Genomic DNA, 14,288 nt, shown 5'->3' on the forward strand with positions numbered 1-14,288 from the left:
TTTCAACAGTAACCAGCTTCGGTTGAACAATTTGAGTACGTTGTGCACGATAAATATTTAAAATATAGTTACCACATGTTAGTGGCTTAATTTGCAAATCCCTCATTTTTTACACGTTCACTAACGTCCGCCGTACTACTAATGAGTTGCCAAAAACAATGGGGAGAGATCTCAGTCGTCCTTGCAATGACTAACAGCATAGAAAGAGAGACAATGGAAAGTCAGAGCAGTTAACCAGAAGGAAATCTGGTTTACAGGCCAGCAGAGTGGGAGATCACTGCTAAAATTAATACTCAAATAAAGGTTGTTTATTCATAACATATTAAACACACTAGTAAAATATGCGGTTTCCTCTCTTTACGGATGACATTTTTCACACTTTCACACGCGGTTTAAGGTATTCTAGGTTACGCGCTCGCTGGTCTTGCACCCAGACTGGTCTGTTTGGTGCCCTTGATTTCAACACCACCAACACGAATGGGCGACGGGAGCCGTAGAGCACAGGCCGCCTGCGAGTCGCGTGTTGTAGAGGCCGGTTGACTGTGACGAGACGTCCCCGTGCCACCAAGAGTCGCCTGAGCTGCCCCAACGGCAGCGATGCTTGGCTCGACTGTGTATTTCGCGTCGAACAGCTGCTGCCATATGCGCAGAATCGCCAAGTCTCTCTGGTACTGGTTCATCTGGCGCAGCTGCCAGATGACGTACAGGGAGAACGAATCCACGGAGACGTCGCCGATCGTTGCGCAACCAGACTCGTTTCTCGGTCCTGTCTCGGCGTCACTGGCTGGCGAGTCCTGTCCGCTTTTCTCTACCGCTGGCGGGATCTGGAATGCTGGTACGGCATCCGCGTGCTCTTTCTCGCTTGTTGGTGCTGGCTGGGGAAAAATGATTCAGAAGCAGGGTAATGCGATGAAGAAAGTGGATTTCGCTAGGCTAAGTAGAGTAACAAGATTGGAGAAAAAGATCCGAGGGGGCATTAAATTACCGGTCGGGGGACGCTCACCACTCTGCTAACTGTCCACGCGCAGATGTGCCTGTTCCCGAAATATGCGTACACTTGCACTGACAACCAGTGGCATAGCCCGAAATTTCGTGCGGGGGGGGGGGGGGGGGGGGCTCACGTTGCAGCTCGGCCTCCTCCTTGTAGAGTTTGTAGAGTGGTCTAATATATAAATACTAACTGTATTGCCATTGCCAAAGATGATCTTGAAGGCTACGCACTGTCAAGACAAGTAAAATATGTATTTTTTCAGAAAAGACTACACTCGTATGTCCCAAAAATTGTGTCCGAAATAACTGATATCATTGTTTCCATGGTTTTTGTCTATTTAATAAGTAACGAAAATATCACACGAACTTTACAACTATATCAGTTCGAAACCAGCAAAGCAGAGCATGCCTCTGATATGAAAAATGTATAGGCCATGAAATGAACAAGTTGAGGACAAATGTTTTAATGAAACTTTGCCAGTCAAGAACCTTGTTTACATTTTGTACATGTGCAACGGCCAGTGAAAATTTTCAGTCACGCTGTCATTTGTTCCAATGTATTGATCAGGAGCAGCTGTCACCGGTCGTGTATTGTGAGTAATTGTACCGAAACTATAGTGGAAACAGAGAGCACATATAAAAAGCACGAGTTCTGGAAAATGTACGAGGGCGAGTCAAATGAAAGTGAGCCACTGCGAATATATGACAAACGGGGCACTTTATTTAAAAGTAGTCTCCATGAGCAATTAGACATTTACAGCACTAACTAACGAGTCGCGTGAATCCCGTCTCATGAATCTCCTACGGTTGCTGCTTCAAAAAGTCTGACTGATTCTTTCGCGTCATTATACGGCACAAATCTGGTTTTCTTGAGCTGTTTTTTCAATTGCCCCAAAATGTGGAAGTCATAAGGCGACATGTTTGGGCTGTATGGCGGATGTTGCAGCGTTTCCCATTTGAACTCTGCCAGTTTTCTATTAACCACATCAGCGACGTGGGCACGGGCATTGTCGTGCAGCAACATGACCCTATTCATCAATTTTCCACGTCGTTTGTTGTTTATTGCGACACACAGCCGATCCGGCGTTTCACAATATCGGAACCGATTGATAGTCTCTCCAGGTTTAGCAAATTCTATCAGTAATGACCACTGACGATCGCAAAAAATGTCTACAACATATTTCCGACGTAAATGGCGGCCTTTGCTTTCTTTGGGGGTGGTCAATTCGAACGTTTTCAATGTAGGCTTTGCCATCGTGTTTCAGGCTCGTAGTAGCGGCACCATGATTCGTTCCCGGTCACAACTGCAGACAAGAAGTCGTCACCCGCATTGTGATACCGGATCAGATGAGTCAAGGTAGCGCCGAGCTTCTCCGTTTTCTGGCACTGGCTCAAAACCTTGGGCATCCGTTGCGCACACAAGATCCGATAGCCGAGATGTTAATGAATTATAGTGTGAACCGAACCGTACTTGATGTTCACACGCTCTGGGCCAGCTCGTCGATGCTTATCCTCCGTTCTTGTCTAATCAGCTCATCAACCTTTGCAATTGCGTTGGGGGTGATTGCACGGTGGCTTTGGCGCGGTCTTGGATAATTTTTGCAATGTTCACGTCCTTCATTTAACCGTTTCCCCAGCGTTTCACAGTGGCCAGTGAAATGTAATGTTCAACGTACACGGCAGCTACACGGCTACTAATTTCTTTTTGGGAAACATCTTCAGCTGTCAAAAACCTCACGACACCGCGCTGTTCAACTTTTGGAGCGTCCATTACGTCACGCAAGCATGTTCAACCCAGTATATGAAGGCATTAAAGAAGATTTATCCTCACACCTGCGTGTCACTTTTGTTAATGATAGATGCCTGTGTGCTACGCGCATGCCTTGCAGATAATGAACCGAACCATTATTGCGCAGGGTTGGTTGGCTCACTTTCATTTGACTCGCCGTCGCACATTAGAAATGCGAAGATACAATCGAATATTCAAATGCGGAGATACAGCTTGATATAGGGCAAAAAAGTGTCTCTGGAAACAAATTTCACTCCAAGTATAGACAAAACGTCACAATAAGATATTTAAATATACGTATAAGTCTCCAATAAAGTTACGTATCTAAGAAAAACTCACAGTACATAATGCGTCAAACAAGGCAAAGAAACATGTTGCGCAATCCCAGATTCACAAATAACAGAATCCTAAGGCCCGCCCCTCCTCACTCCACTCCCCCCGATTTATCGCGTGCGACGGAAGGCGGCGCGCTTCCTCTCCGCTTATCTCCCTTGCACAAACAAGACTCAGCCACCATCGCCGGCTCACCCATGCCACCCCCTCCTCATCCTTTCACTCGCACATACAGCATGCGGCGCGGGGTCACGATGTTATCGCACTTGGACTTTATGTGGAACATGAGGGCGATGGCGACGGCAGGAATGCGCCTAGAGTGTCCATATAATTGCTATCGCAATAATATAATAACAGTATCCGGCAGCTGAAGCGTCCCATGGCCCATTACTTTCCGCAAAATAAGTATTGAAATAGCACTTTCACCATGCGACAATTCGCTGCACCGCAACAACGCTTCTTTTTTTCCTTTCGGGGGGTGGGGGCACCGTAATGAGAAAAAAGAAACGCAAAGTATGTTGGTCACAATAGAATGCCTACTTTGGGCAGCTGATATGGCTATTAAAGGAATATCGAAGAAAACAAGAGACGCTTGGTCCACCAAGAACCATGCGCATACTGCTCGGTATCCTATACCGGCGAGACAAGACTTTCTGGAGAGGTTGCGCTCAAGCGAACGCGCTGCAATCCGTCGAGTCCCCACAGTGATGGCGGCTAGCGACCATTGTTTCTTTTTCTCGTCTGCTAGCTAGAAAGCGTCCAAAGCTCTGCCAGGCGAAAATGCACTCGGCCAGAGAAAACCGAACGCGCACCGAAGTGCGCCGCTCGGTGGTCGGGGCAACACGAGAAAAACGCATGCGCTCTGGCTGGCTCTGGCAGCGCGCGGGTAGGGGAGCGAGAACAAAAAAAATTGAAGAGGCTCAATGTGTCCTCGCGATTAAAAGTAAAAGTAGAAAAAATAAATAAGAACGTAGTTGCCTTTGTTGCCTTTAGTGTCTTGACATGGATGCTTTGGCGTAGGTGAAAAAATCTTGATATTTTTTTCTATGACATGACAGCACAAATAAACCACCACAACCTTCGTTTCATCGGACCTCGCTGCGTGCTTTGTCAACTTGTCTGATAGTGTGTTGATTTGGCTTATCTCGTTGTATGTGCCGATGTACAACTTTAGAAACGTCAATGCACCTTCAGCGCTAAATGTGTATAAGAATATTAAACCCACAAAATTTCGGAATTGAAAATCTAAAGCTTGACTTTAGAAATGTTAATGCACCTTTCGCATCAAAAGTTTATGTCAACTCTGTTCCCAAAAAGTTACGGAATTTAAATCCATGCGCTCCATAGGTTCCGCGGCCTCCGCGAGATGCCGCGAGGAGCCCGCTCGCCATCAAAACGCCCTTGAAACTTTGTGCTCAAATGGGGCTCCTTGGGTTATGTGACTCCAGGTACATACGGCGTTGCCGCGAAATCGAGCCCAATTTCGTAATATAAGCGCTGAGATGTCTGAAAAAGACCTCCTAGACAAAATCCAGAATGAATTCCGGCGCAGGGGGTGGTTTCGGTCGGCGGTGCATGGACCGCACGAAAAAATTTCGGGGGGAGACCTGAAGCTGATGGGACATAATAGGGCTCAGTGAGGTTAGGAGGGCAGAAGAACCATATACAGTGCTAAAAAGCGAGCACGTCCTGTGCTACCTGGGCTTAGAGGAGAGACGAGAACTGGGAGTCGGATTCCTGATTAATAAGGTAACATACAGGAATTCTATCGCATGAACGAGAGGGTGGCATATCTTGTTGTGAAACTGAATAAAAGGTACAAATTGAAAGTCGTACAGGTTTACGCCCCTACATCCACTCATGATGACCAGGAAGTCGAAAGCTTTTATGAAGACGTGGAATCGGCGATGGGTAAAGTCAAAACAAAATACACCATACTGATGGGCGATTTTACATGCCAGGGTAGGCAAGAAGCAGGCCGGAGACAAGTCAGTGGGGGAACATGACATAGGCTCCAGGAATAGCAGGGGAGAGTTATTAGTAGATTTTGCAGAACAGAATAATATGCGGAAATATATGCGGACCTTCTTCCGCAAGCGGGTTAGCCGAAAGTGGACGTGGAGGAGCCCAAATCGTGAGACAAGAAATGAAATAGACTTCATACTCTGCGCTAACCCTGGCATCATACAAGATGGGGACGTGCTCGGCAAGGGGCGCTGCAGGGACCATAGCATGGTAAGAACTCGAATTAGCGTAGACTTGAGGAGGGAACGGAAGAAACTGGTAAATCAGAAGCCAATCAATGAGTTAGCGGTAAGAGGGAAACTAGAGCGATTCCGGATCAAGCTACAGAACAGGTATTCGGCTTTAACTCATGAAGAGGACCTTAGTGTTGAAGCGATGAACGACAATCTTATGTATATCATTAAGGAGTCTGCAATAGAAGTCGGTGGTAACTCCGTTAGACAGGATACCAGTAAGCTATCGCAGGAGACGAAAGATCTGATCAAGAAACACCAATGTATGAAAGCCTCTAACCCTACAGCTAGAATAGAACTGGCAGAACTTTCGAAGTTAATCAACAAGCGTAAGACAGCTGACATAAGGAAGTATAATATGGATAGAATTGAACATGCTCTCAGGAACGGAGGAAGCCTAAAAGCAGTGAAGAAGAAACTAGGAATAGGCAAGAATCAGATGTATGCTTTAAGAGACAAAGCCGGCAATATCGTTACTAATATGGATGAGATAGTTCAAGTGGCTGAGGAGTTCTATAGAGATTTACACAGTGCCAGTAGCACCCACGACGATAATGTGAGAGAGAATAGCCTAGAGGAATTTGAAATCCCACAAGTAACGCCGGAAGACGTAAAGAACGCCTTGGGAGCTATGCAAAGGGGGAAGGCTGCTGAGGAGGATCAGGTAACAGCAGATTTGTTGAAGGATGGTGGTCAGATTGTTCTAGAGAAACTGGCCACCCTGTATACACAATGCCTCATAACCTCGAGCGTACCGGAATCTTGGAAGAACGCTAACATAATCCTAATCCATAAGAAAGGGGACGCCAAAGACTTGAAAAATTATAGACCGATCAGCTTACTGTCCGTTGCCTACAAGGCATTTACTAAGGTAATCGCAAATAGAATCAGGAACACCTTAGACTTCTGTCAACCAAAGGACCAGGCAGGATTCCGTAAAGGCTACTGAACAATATACCATATTCACGCTATCAATCAGTTGATAGAGAAATGTGCGGAATATAACCAAGCCTTATATGTAGCTTTCATTGATTACGAAAAAGCGTTTGATTCAGTCGAAACCTCAACAGTCATGGATGCATTACGGAATCAGGGTGTAGATGAGCCATACGTAAAAATACTGAAAGATATCTATAGCGGCTCCACAGCCACCGTAGTCCTCCATAAAGAAAGCAACAAAATCGAATAAAGAAAGGCGTCAGATAGGGAGATACGATCTCTCCAATGCTATTCACAGCGTGTTTACAGGAGGTATTCAGAGACTTGGAGTGGGAAGAATTGGGGATAAAAGTTGATGGTAAATACCTTAGCAACTTGAAATTCGCTGATGATATTGCCTTGCTTAGTAACTCAGGAGACCAATTGCAATGCATGCTCACTGACCAGAGAGGCAAAGCAGAAGGGTGGGTCTGAAAGCTAATCTGCAGAAAACTAAAGTAATGTTTAACAGTCTCGGAAGAGAACAGCAGTTTACGATAGGTAGCGATGCACTGGAAATAAAAATACATCTACTTAGGGCAGGTAGTGACCACGGATCCGGATCATGAGACTGAAGTAACCAGAAGAATAAGAATGGGCTGGGGTGCGTTTGGCAGGCATTCTCAAATCATGAACAGCAGGTTGCAACTATCCCTCAAGAGAAAAGTGTAAAACAGCTGTCTTACCAGTACTCACGTATGGGGCAGAAACCTGGAGGCTGACGAAAAGGGTTCTGCTTAAATTGAGGACGACGCAACGAGCTATGGAAAGAAGAATGATGGGTGTAACGTTAAGAGATAAGAAATGAGCAGATTGGGGGAGGGAACAAACGCGGGTTAATGACATCTTAGTTAAAATCAAGAAAAAGAAATGGGCATGGACAGGACATGTAATGAGGAGGGAAGGTAACCGATGGTCATTAAGGGGGACGGACTAGATTCCAAGGGAAGGGAAGCGTAGCAGGGGGTGGCAGAAATTTAGGTGGGCGGATGACATTTAAGAAGTTTGCAGGGACAACATGGCCACAATTAGTACATGGCCGGGGTAGTTGGAGAAGTATGGGAGAGGCCTTTGCCCTGCAGTGGGCGTAACCAGGCTGATGATGATGATGACACTGGACGAGTTACATTCAGTGCACCTGGCGTTGAAAGCATATCGCTTAAATCAGTGGGTATCGTTCTTGCCGCGATGTATATCTTCCAGCTTCTGGATCTGTATCCGAATTCCGGGAGAACATTCTCGAGCTCGCTAGTTATTTAAATAATTGTATTTTTGTGTAAGGTGACATTAATATTAATATTTTGTCGTTTCACATTGATACAGCAGACCTTTACGACATAATAAATGCTAACTGTAGTGAGCATGTAGTGCTCTTATCTTATAGGTGTGTGTAATACTGCCACAATGTTGGTTTTTGCACTGGACATTACAGGACGGATGATGTCAGCAGCGGTGTCTTCTTTTTTCGATCTTAGCGACCAAATTTGAGTCTTTTGGATTCCGCCAAGAAAAACTGAAGGAAGGCAGAAATTCAGTCCCACTGCTGTAGAGCACCATAGAGTAGCTATTAATAGAATAGTCACCACAGAATAGACACAAGAAAAGAACCAGACAACACAAACGCCAATACTCAGCGACCCTCATTGAAACTAAAGGTTTCACGATGTGTTTGATGGATTTCATGCAAACTCTGCTTGTGATAATTTAAAAAAACAAGGTACCGAAATTACACAGTAAAAGCAACCTATGAATTAAACGCAGATGCCATAGAAGGTCCCGGAAACCATGGGTGACGAAATAGTTGCTCCTGAGAATAAATGCAGAAAATGGGCTTTTTGCAGAATTCTTCCGATGTGTTTACTGGAATATTTCCTGCAATATTAAGAACTTAGAAATACATTAAATACTTATTTAGGTCAAGCGAGAAGATAATACCACACCGCTTACAATACGAGTGCCGCCATGGTGGTATTCAAGTTAGGAAAGTGTTCAGACATCTTTGTCAAAATATTATGATGTCGAGTCTAAACGAATTAGTTTTAAGTGATGTCACCTACAGGGTGATCCTTTTTAAGTTCTGTCGACTCCATACAAAGAGCCTGTTACTGATAACATAATTCTAGTACTTTAGCCCGAAACACATATTCAACTAGTTAACAAGAACCACTAAGTAGCGTTTTAATTAGTTACCTTACAACGCACATTGCAATTTACGAATTGTAGCAGGTGAGTTTGCAAAGTGTTTCCACTTGAAAGGAATTTCTGGAATGACGCCAGTTTGGAGAAATTCGCCATGAGACGCCGTAAAAAAAGCACTGCTGTTCCACTTAATATTTTAACAAGAGTCTCTTTTATGCATTGAAGCACAAAAAGTAACTGGAACGCCCATGCATTTTATTCAATACTTTTGTAAATATCTTGAACCGGGTTTCATTCCAGAAAACTTATTTCAAGGGGATACGTCTTGCAAGGTGACCGGCTGCAATTCCTAATGGCTATATGTGCCATACAGTAAATAATTAGGAAGAAAATTAGTGATGTGTTGGTAATTACTTGAATATGTGTTTCGATTTCTCGGGCTAGTAATGTCTGCGTCTTCGAATAATCGAGCTCAAGGACATGCATTATGCTATCTTCCACAGTCTACTTTAAAAAAAAAAATACCATAACCGTTAAATACGATCGCCCTGTATAGTGGCAACGCACTGACCAATCAGCTGAACTCCCATTTTCGCGCTTGCGGCTCCTCGATGTGCGACAGTGATTCGGATAGCCATTTCGATGACTCCCTGGAACAAAACAACTGATCAGCTATATTCCTGGAACCATGTGACACTACGGAGGTTGTTCAAGCGATTCGTCTCTTAAGTCAAGTAAACCGTATAATTTAATAAAAAGAAATATTCGTGGGGTTTTAAGTGCGAAAACCATGATATGGTGATGAGGTAGGCCGTAGCGGGGGGCTTAGGATTAATTTGGGCCACCTGAGGTTCTTTAACGTGCACCTCGATCTTTGTATACGGGTGTTCGTGCATTTCGCCCTATCCAAATGCGGCCGCCGTGGCCGGGATTGGATTCCGCGACTTCGTGCTTAGCAGCTCAGCACCAAAGACACTATGCAACCACTGTGGGTATTATTGCTACGATGACCTTAACGTATTACCAAATAATGTCGCTGCAAGACTGCTTAGTGGGCCATTAGCTCATGTTGGCAAGTTACGCCTTCAATGGGTATGTTTCGAGATTCCATGAAAAGAGAGACATTTAGACACGTACAAAGCCGGACGGCTTAGAGGGACACTAAAGGCAAATACTAAGTCAACGCGGGCTGTTTAAATACCATTCCAGAAACATCGCAACGCTTGTTTCGTGCCAAGAAAATACTTAGTTTACGAGAAAATTGCATCTGAAGGGTCCAAATACCTTTTTCGAAATTCAAATATTCCCGCCACAAATCTGGGGGAGTGGTGACGTTGCGTATGCCATTATTAAAGTATACTGTGCACTCTAGCCATCATCACCCTTTGCTGCCTGCCGTCGGTGAGTAAAACGGCGCCCGACAGACGGCGGTACCGAGTCAGGACAGAGCGGTGGATTCGCCGCCGCAGCTGCTTTTTGGTCAAGTGGCGTAGACCGTTCGGGCATACCGTTACATCACGGGCAAGTTGAATTCTCGGCTACTTGCAGTTTGTGCGAGTTTCACGAGCCAGCAAAACCAGCGCAGCACTACGTGATAATGAAACTATTGAAACGCGAAAGCGTCGGCGGCGCGGAGTCCAGCGATAACGAAACCTTTCGACCGGCCGTCTCATTGTCAAGGGTAACTTCAATGAGTTGTTCTTTGTAAAAATGTAATAGAATTGGACAACTAGCATTCTATTTCGTCTTATAATATAATACAAGGCTGCTTTTTTTTCTGGCGAGCAGTTCCGTACTAGTGACGAAATTTAATTGAGGATTGACTTCGTCATCGGGCAAATACTTGAAGGTCCCCGGGGATTTTCTAATCGTGTGATGCATTTACCTCAATTTCTGGATTATTAAGGCTATGTACGCGATAATATTGACGCCTTGGAGCTCGTCGAGCACTAATCTATCGCTTTAGCGTGACTTAATATTTGCATTTATTGCCCCTTTTATGACCTAAATCACCCGATTTCTCTTTCCCCGGTTCTTTCCAAAGAAAATGAGCACGTCACTAGAAGAAAGAGCATCGAACTTTCTTTTACCGCACAACCTAAACACCGAGAAACAACATGATTCCTCAAAAAAGAAATAAAGAAATCGACAGAAGATGCACTTTTATATCCCAGAGATGCATTAGCCCCGAGATCTTCGAATGGCGCCCTCTCGCGTGTGACGTCAGAGGGGGGACTCCGCTGCCGCGCAGCGCGCGCGCTCGCTACGTGAAGGGAACTTGGCGCCGTCGGCCGACTTGCTCTGCTCGAGTTTCTGCAATGCGAGTGTACAGGTTTGTCAAACAGTGTGTGCGGAACGTTGCGGGACATTATTTCCGGTGACATCGAGCGGAGCCGCTCTCGTCGCCACTCTTAGCGTCGAGTGCTCCTGGCGCCGTCTGCTATGGTAATCGGTGTGTACACATTCATGTACGGTGTTGGCTACTGGTCATTGCTATCACGTTGTCGCGGCGTTGTCATAATGATTTGTCTTGTCGGCCATTTTTCGACGATGAACTGCTGCATTTGGCCTTGTGCTGCTGCGTCTTCGCTGTAATACCGTGTTTGTCTGTCCAGCGTGTGCTGCGTGCTCGGTTTTCTGCTCCGTTGGCAACAGAGATTCCAACTTTGCTGCTGCCCAGCGCGTTAAGCATACCACGAACAACGTTTGATGCCATTCTCGGGAAACTAGGTGGTCGCTGCGGTAAGTTAATGCGTGCAGTGCTTTAGCAGAATTGATCCAACACACGGTCTGGAACGTCTGGTAGAAGGACGGACAAAGTTAGGGGGCAAAACAAAGTTACGTAGTCTTGTACTGCTGTGCGGACCTCCGAAAGATAAATTTGATTAAATTAAATTGTGACAGAGCTGTCCTCTGGAAGTTAGTCAGCTGAGCGCAAGCCTTTCATTCTTGGCTATTGACATGGGTAGCAGGCACATTTTCCGGGCGAGGTTCGTCCAGCGATGAGAATTTGCGCTACAATAACATGTGAGAAGCGTAGCTTAGATCACCGTTTTGTAAGCAGGCCACGCGTATTTAAATCTAAAATAAGAAAGCTGAGAAGTTCAGGCTGGCCGGTGCTTGACCGAATAAGTAGTTCGGGCCTAAACACACTAGGAAAAAAAAGGGGGTGGAGGCAAAGGCGGCCCTCCGGTGACGAGTCTCCAAATGGATGGATGGATGGATGGATGTTATAAGCATCCCCTTTGGAAAGGGGCGATGGGTTGCGCCACCAAGTTCTTCCTATATAAAACACTATGAACTACCACGCCCAAATTTTCTGATCCCCTATTGCGAACTGTGCTCCTGTACGTCTCCGTCTTTTGTCGTTTCCCTACTTTTCTTCCACCAATCCTCCTATCGCCTCTTACTAATGCCGATTGTGGACATGTTTGCTTTACCACCGCTCCCGCAGAACCCAAGGGCTTCAAGGAGGTCAGTGGTGCCTAAATCGACCGCTGGGTAGACGCCTTCACATTCTAATAAAACATGCTCCGTCATTTCCCTAGCTTAACCGCAGCAAGCACATGCTTCTTCTTCCTTCTTATATCTCGCTTTATAGGTGCGTGTTCTAAGGCATCCCGATCTCGCTTCGAAAAGTAATGAGCTTCCCTTTGAGTTATCATAAACGGTTTCTTTCCTGATTTCGTTTTTTCCTCTAAAGTAGTTACTCATGGCAGGTTTCTTTTCCATTGCCGCCACCCATGAGATTATTTTAGCCTCTCTGACTTTCCGCTTGACCTTCTTTGTTGCTGTGTTGCTCATCCTACGGGCCGCATACTTGCTCGTCGGCTTCCTAGTTCTTTTCCTCCACGGTGAATCAATGTTTTTCCTTTACAGATACCTGAACACCCTCCCAGCCCATTTACGTTCTTCCATATTCCTCAGCCGCTCTTCATACTCAATTTTACTGCGAGCTTCCCTCACTTCAAAACTAGTCCAGCCCATATCACCTTGCACAGCTTCATTTGTAGTCTTCCCGTGAGTGCCCCATGCGAGGCGAACCACTGACCTTTTGTTCCCGTCGAGTGCTGATTCTACCCCTGATTTAAAGCAAACAACCGCATTTCCAAAAGTAAGTCCTGGAACCATTACACCTTTCCACATACCTCGGAGAACCTCGTACCTATTGTATCACCATAGCGTTCTCTGCTTCATTATGGCTGCATTTCTCTTCCCCTTTACTGTTATGGTTTTTTCCTGTGTTTCCATATATCTATTGCCTTCGTTTATCCATATACCAAGGTATTTATATTCTGTTACCAGAGGTATTTCTTGGCCCTGTATCTCCACTGTCTGTTCACTGTTTTCATTGAATACCATAACGCCTGATTTTCTAATAACAAATTTCGAACCTAAATTGTTGCCTTCCAGAAGGGTTGAAATCTGGGCCAGTTGGTACATACTTGAACGAAAAAACCAGAAAGGACAAGAGGAGAGGCTCACACCACAGCGAATGGACTATCAACTGAGCTTTATTAGAATCCGTGTAGTCCCAGCAACGCCAGCAGAGCATGCGCAACTGCATGCGCAACCGCAACTGTTGCCTTCCTGTCGACAGATATTAGCCAGACGTTGCAAGTCACTTTGCTTGTTAGCTAGCAACACAATGTCGTCCGCATAAAATAAACCTGGGAGTTGGTGCTCTACTATTGTACCCGCCTGTTTGTATGAGAGATTAAACCCGATATTACTTCCTTCGAGCGCCCTCTCCATCCTCACCATGTACATCATAAACAGCAGCGGGGATAAAGGGCACCCCTACCTCAGTCCCTTGTTGATATGAACTTTCTCCTCGCTCCTCATCCCTTCCCATTCAACGCAAACGGTATTTTCTAGGTAAATCTCTCTCAACAGCTGTAGACAATCGTTACCTAAGGCTTCCCCTTCCAGAATATCCCACAAAATGTTGCGATCTACGTTGTTTTAGGCTTCTGTAATGTCTAAAAAGGGCACATACAACGGTCTGCTTTCTGCTTTTGATATTTCAATACACTGAGTACGAACATCCAAACGCTTACCTAGTCTGAAGCCATTCTGAAGCTCTCCCAAAATGCCATTATTCTCTGCCCATGCTTGAAGCTTTAATTTGATTGCCAGCATTGCTACCCTGTATATTACCGATGTAACGGTCAACGGTCTATACGAGTGAATTCCGTCTTTCTCCCCCTTACCTTTATAAATTAAATTCATTCTACTTTGTCGCCAAGTGTCTGGTATTCGTCTATCTTTTAAAGTTTTTTTCACTGCTTTCACCTGCGCTTCCTTACTTTTTGGTCCTAGTTCGTTTATCAGCCTAACGGAAACCTCGTCTCGCCCTGTAGCTGTGCGCTTAGGAATTTTCTCTTCCGCTTTCTTCCAGTTTAAATTTGTCAGCACCAGCTCTTTTTCCACCTGGGTCTCTTTCATGCTCTTTTTTTCTTCAAGTACAACCTCGTCATTGACTTTGAAAGATTCGGCTGTTACTTTTCGGATATAATTTATTGCCGCTTCTCCTTTCAGTCTGTTTTCATCTTCGTCTAGGATATGTTGTTGTATTGTTGTTGACTTCCTGCCTAATAATTTTATGTGGTTCCAAAATATTCTAGGTGCGGCCTTCTTTTTTTCACGTATTTCTAAAAACCAACGTTCACTTTCACCTTTTAATTTTGCTTGCACCAGTATTTGAACCATATACTTTTTCTCCCGGTGTATTTCCCATTTACTGGTTACTTCATCCAGCGGCAACTGCGCCTTCTTTTCCTGCCTGTGCTGTCGAGATG

The 14,288-nt window shown here is 45.1% G+C and overlaps 1 protein-coding gene across 1 annotated transcript in view; it reads right to left on the reverse strand.

Moving 5' to 3' along the window:
- Positions 1 to 286: 286 nt before the first annotated feature.
- LOC129385928 (uncharacterized) overlaps positions 287 to 14,288 on the reverse strand; it is a 101,874-nt gene continuing 87,872 nt past the window's right edge. Inside the window, exon 3 of the mRNA XM_055073101.1 lies at positions 287 to 875. Within this exon, the coding sequence (XP_054929076.1) occupies positions 408 to 875 (468 nt within the window). The 3' untranslated portion in view covers positions 287 to 407. The remainder of the gene's footprint in view (positions 876 to 14,288) is intronic.

The sequence above is a fragment of the Dermacentor andersoni genome, chromosome 7 (genome assembly GCF_023375885.2).
Source record: "Dermacentor andersoni chromosome 7, qqDerAnde1_hic_scaffold, whole genome shotgun sequence".
Taxonomy (NCBI): Eukaryota; Metazoa; Arthropoda; class Arachnida; order Ixodida; family Ixodidae; genus Dermacentor; species Dermacentor andersoni.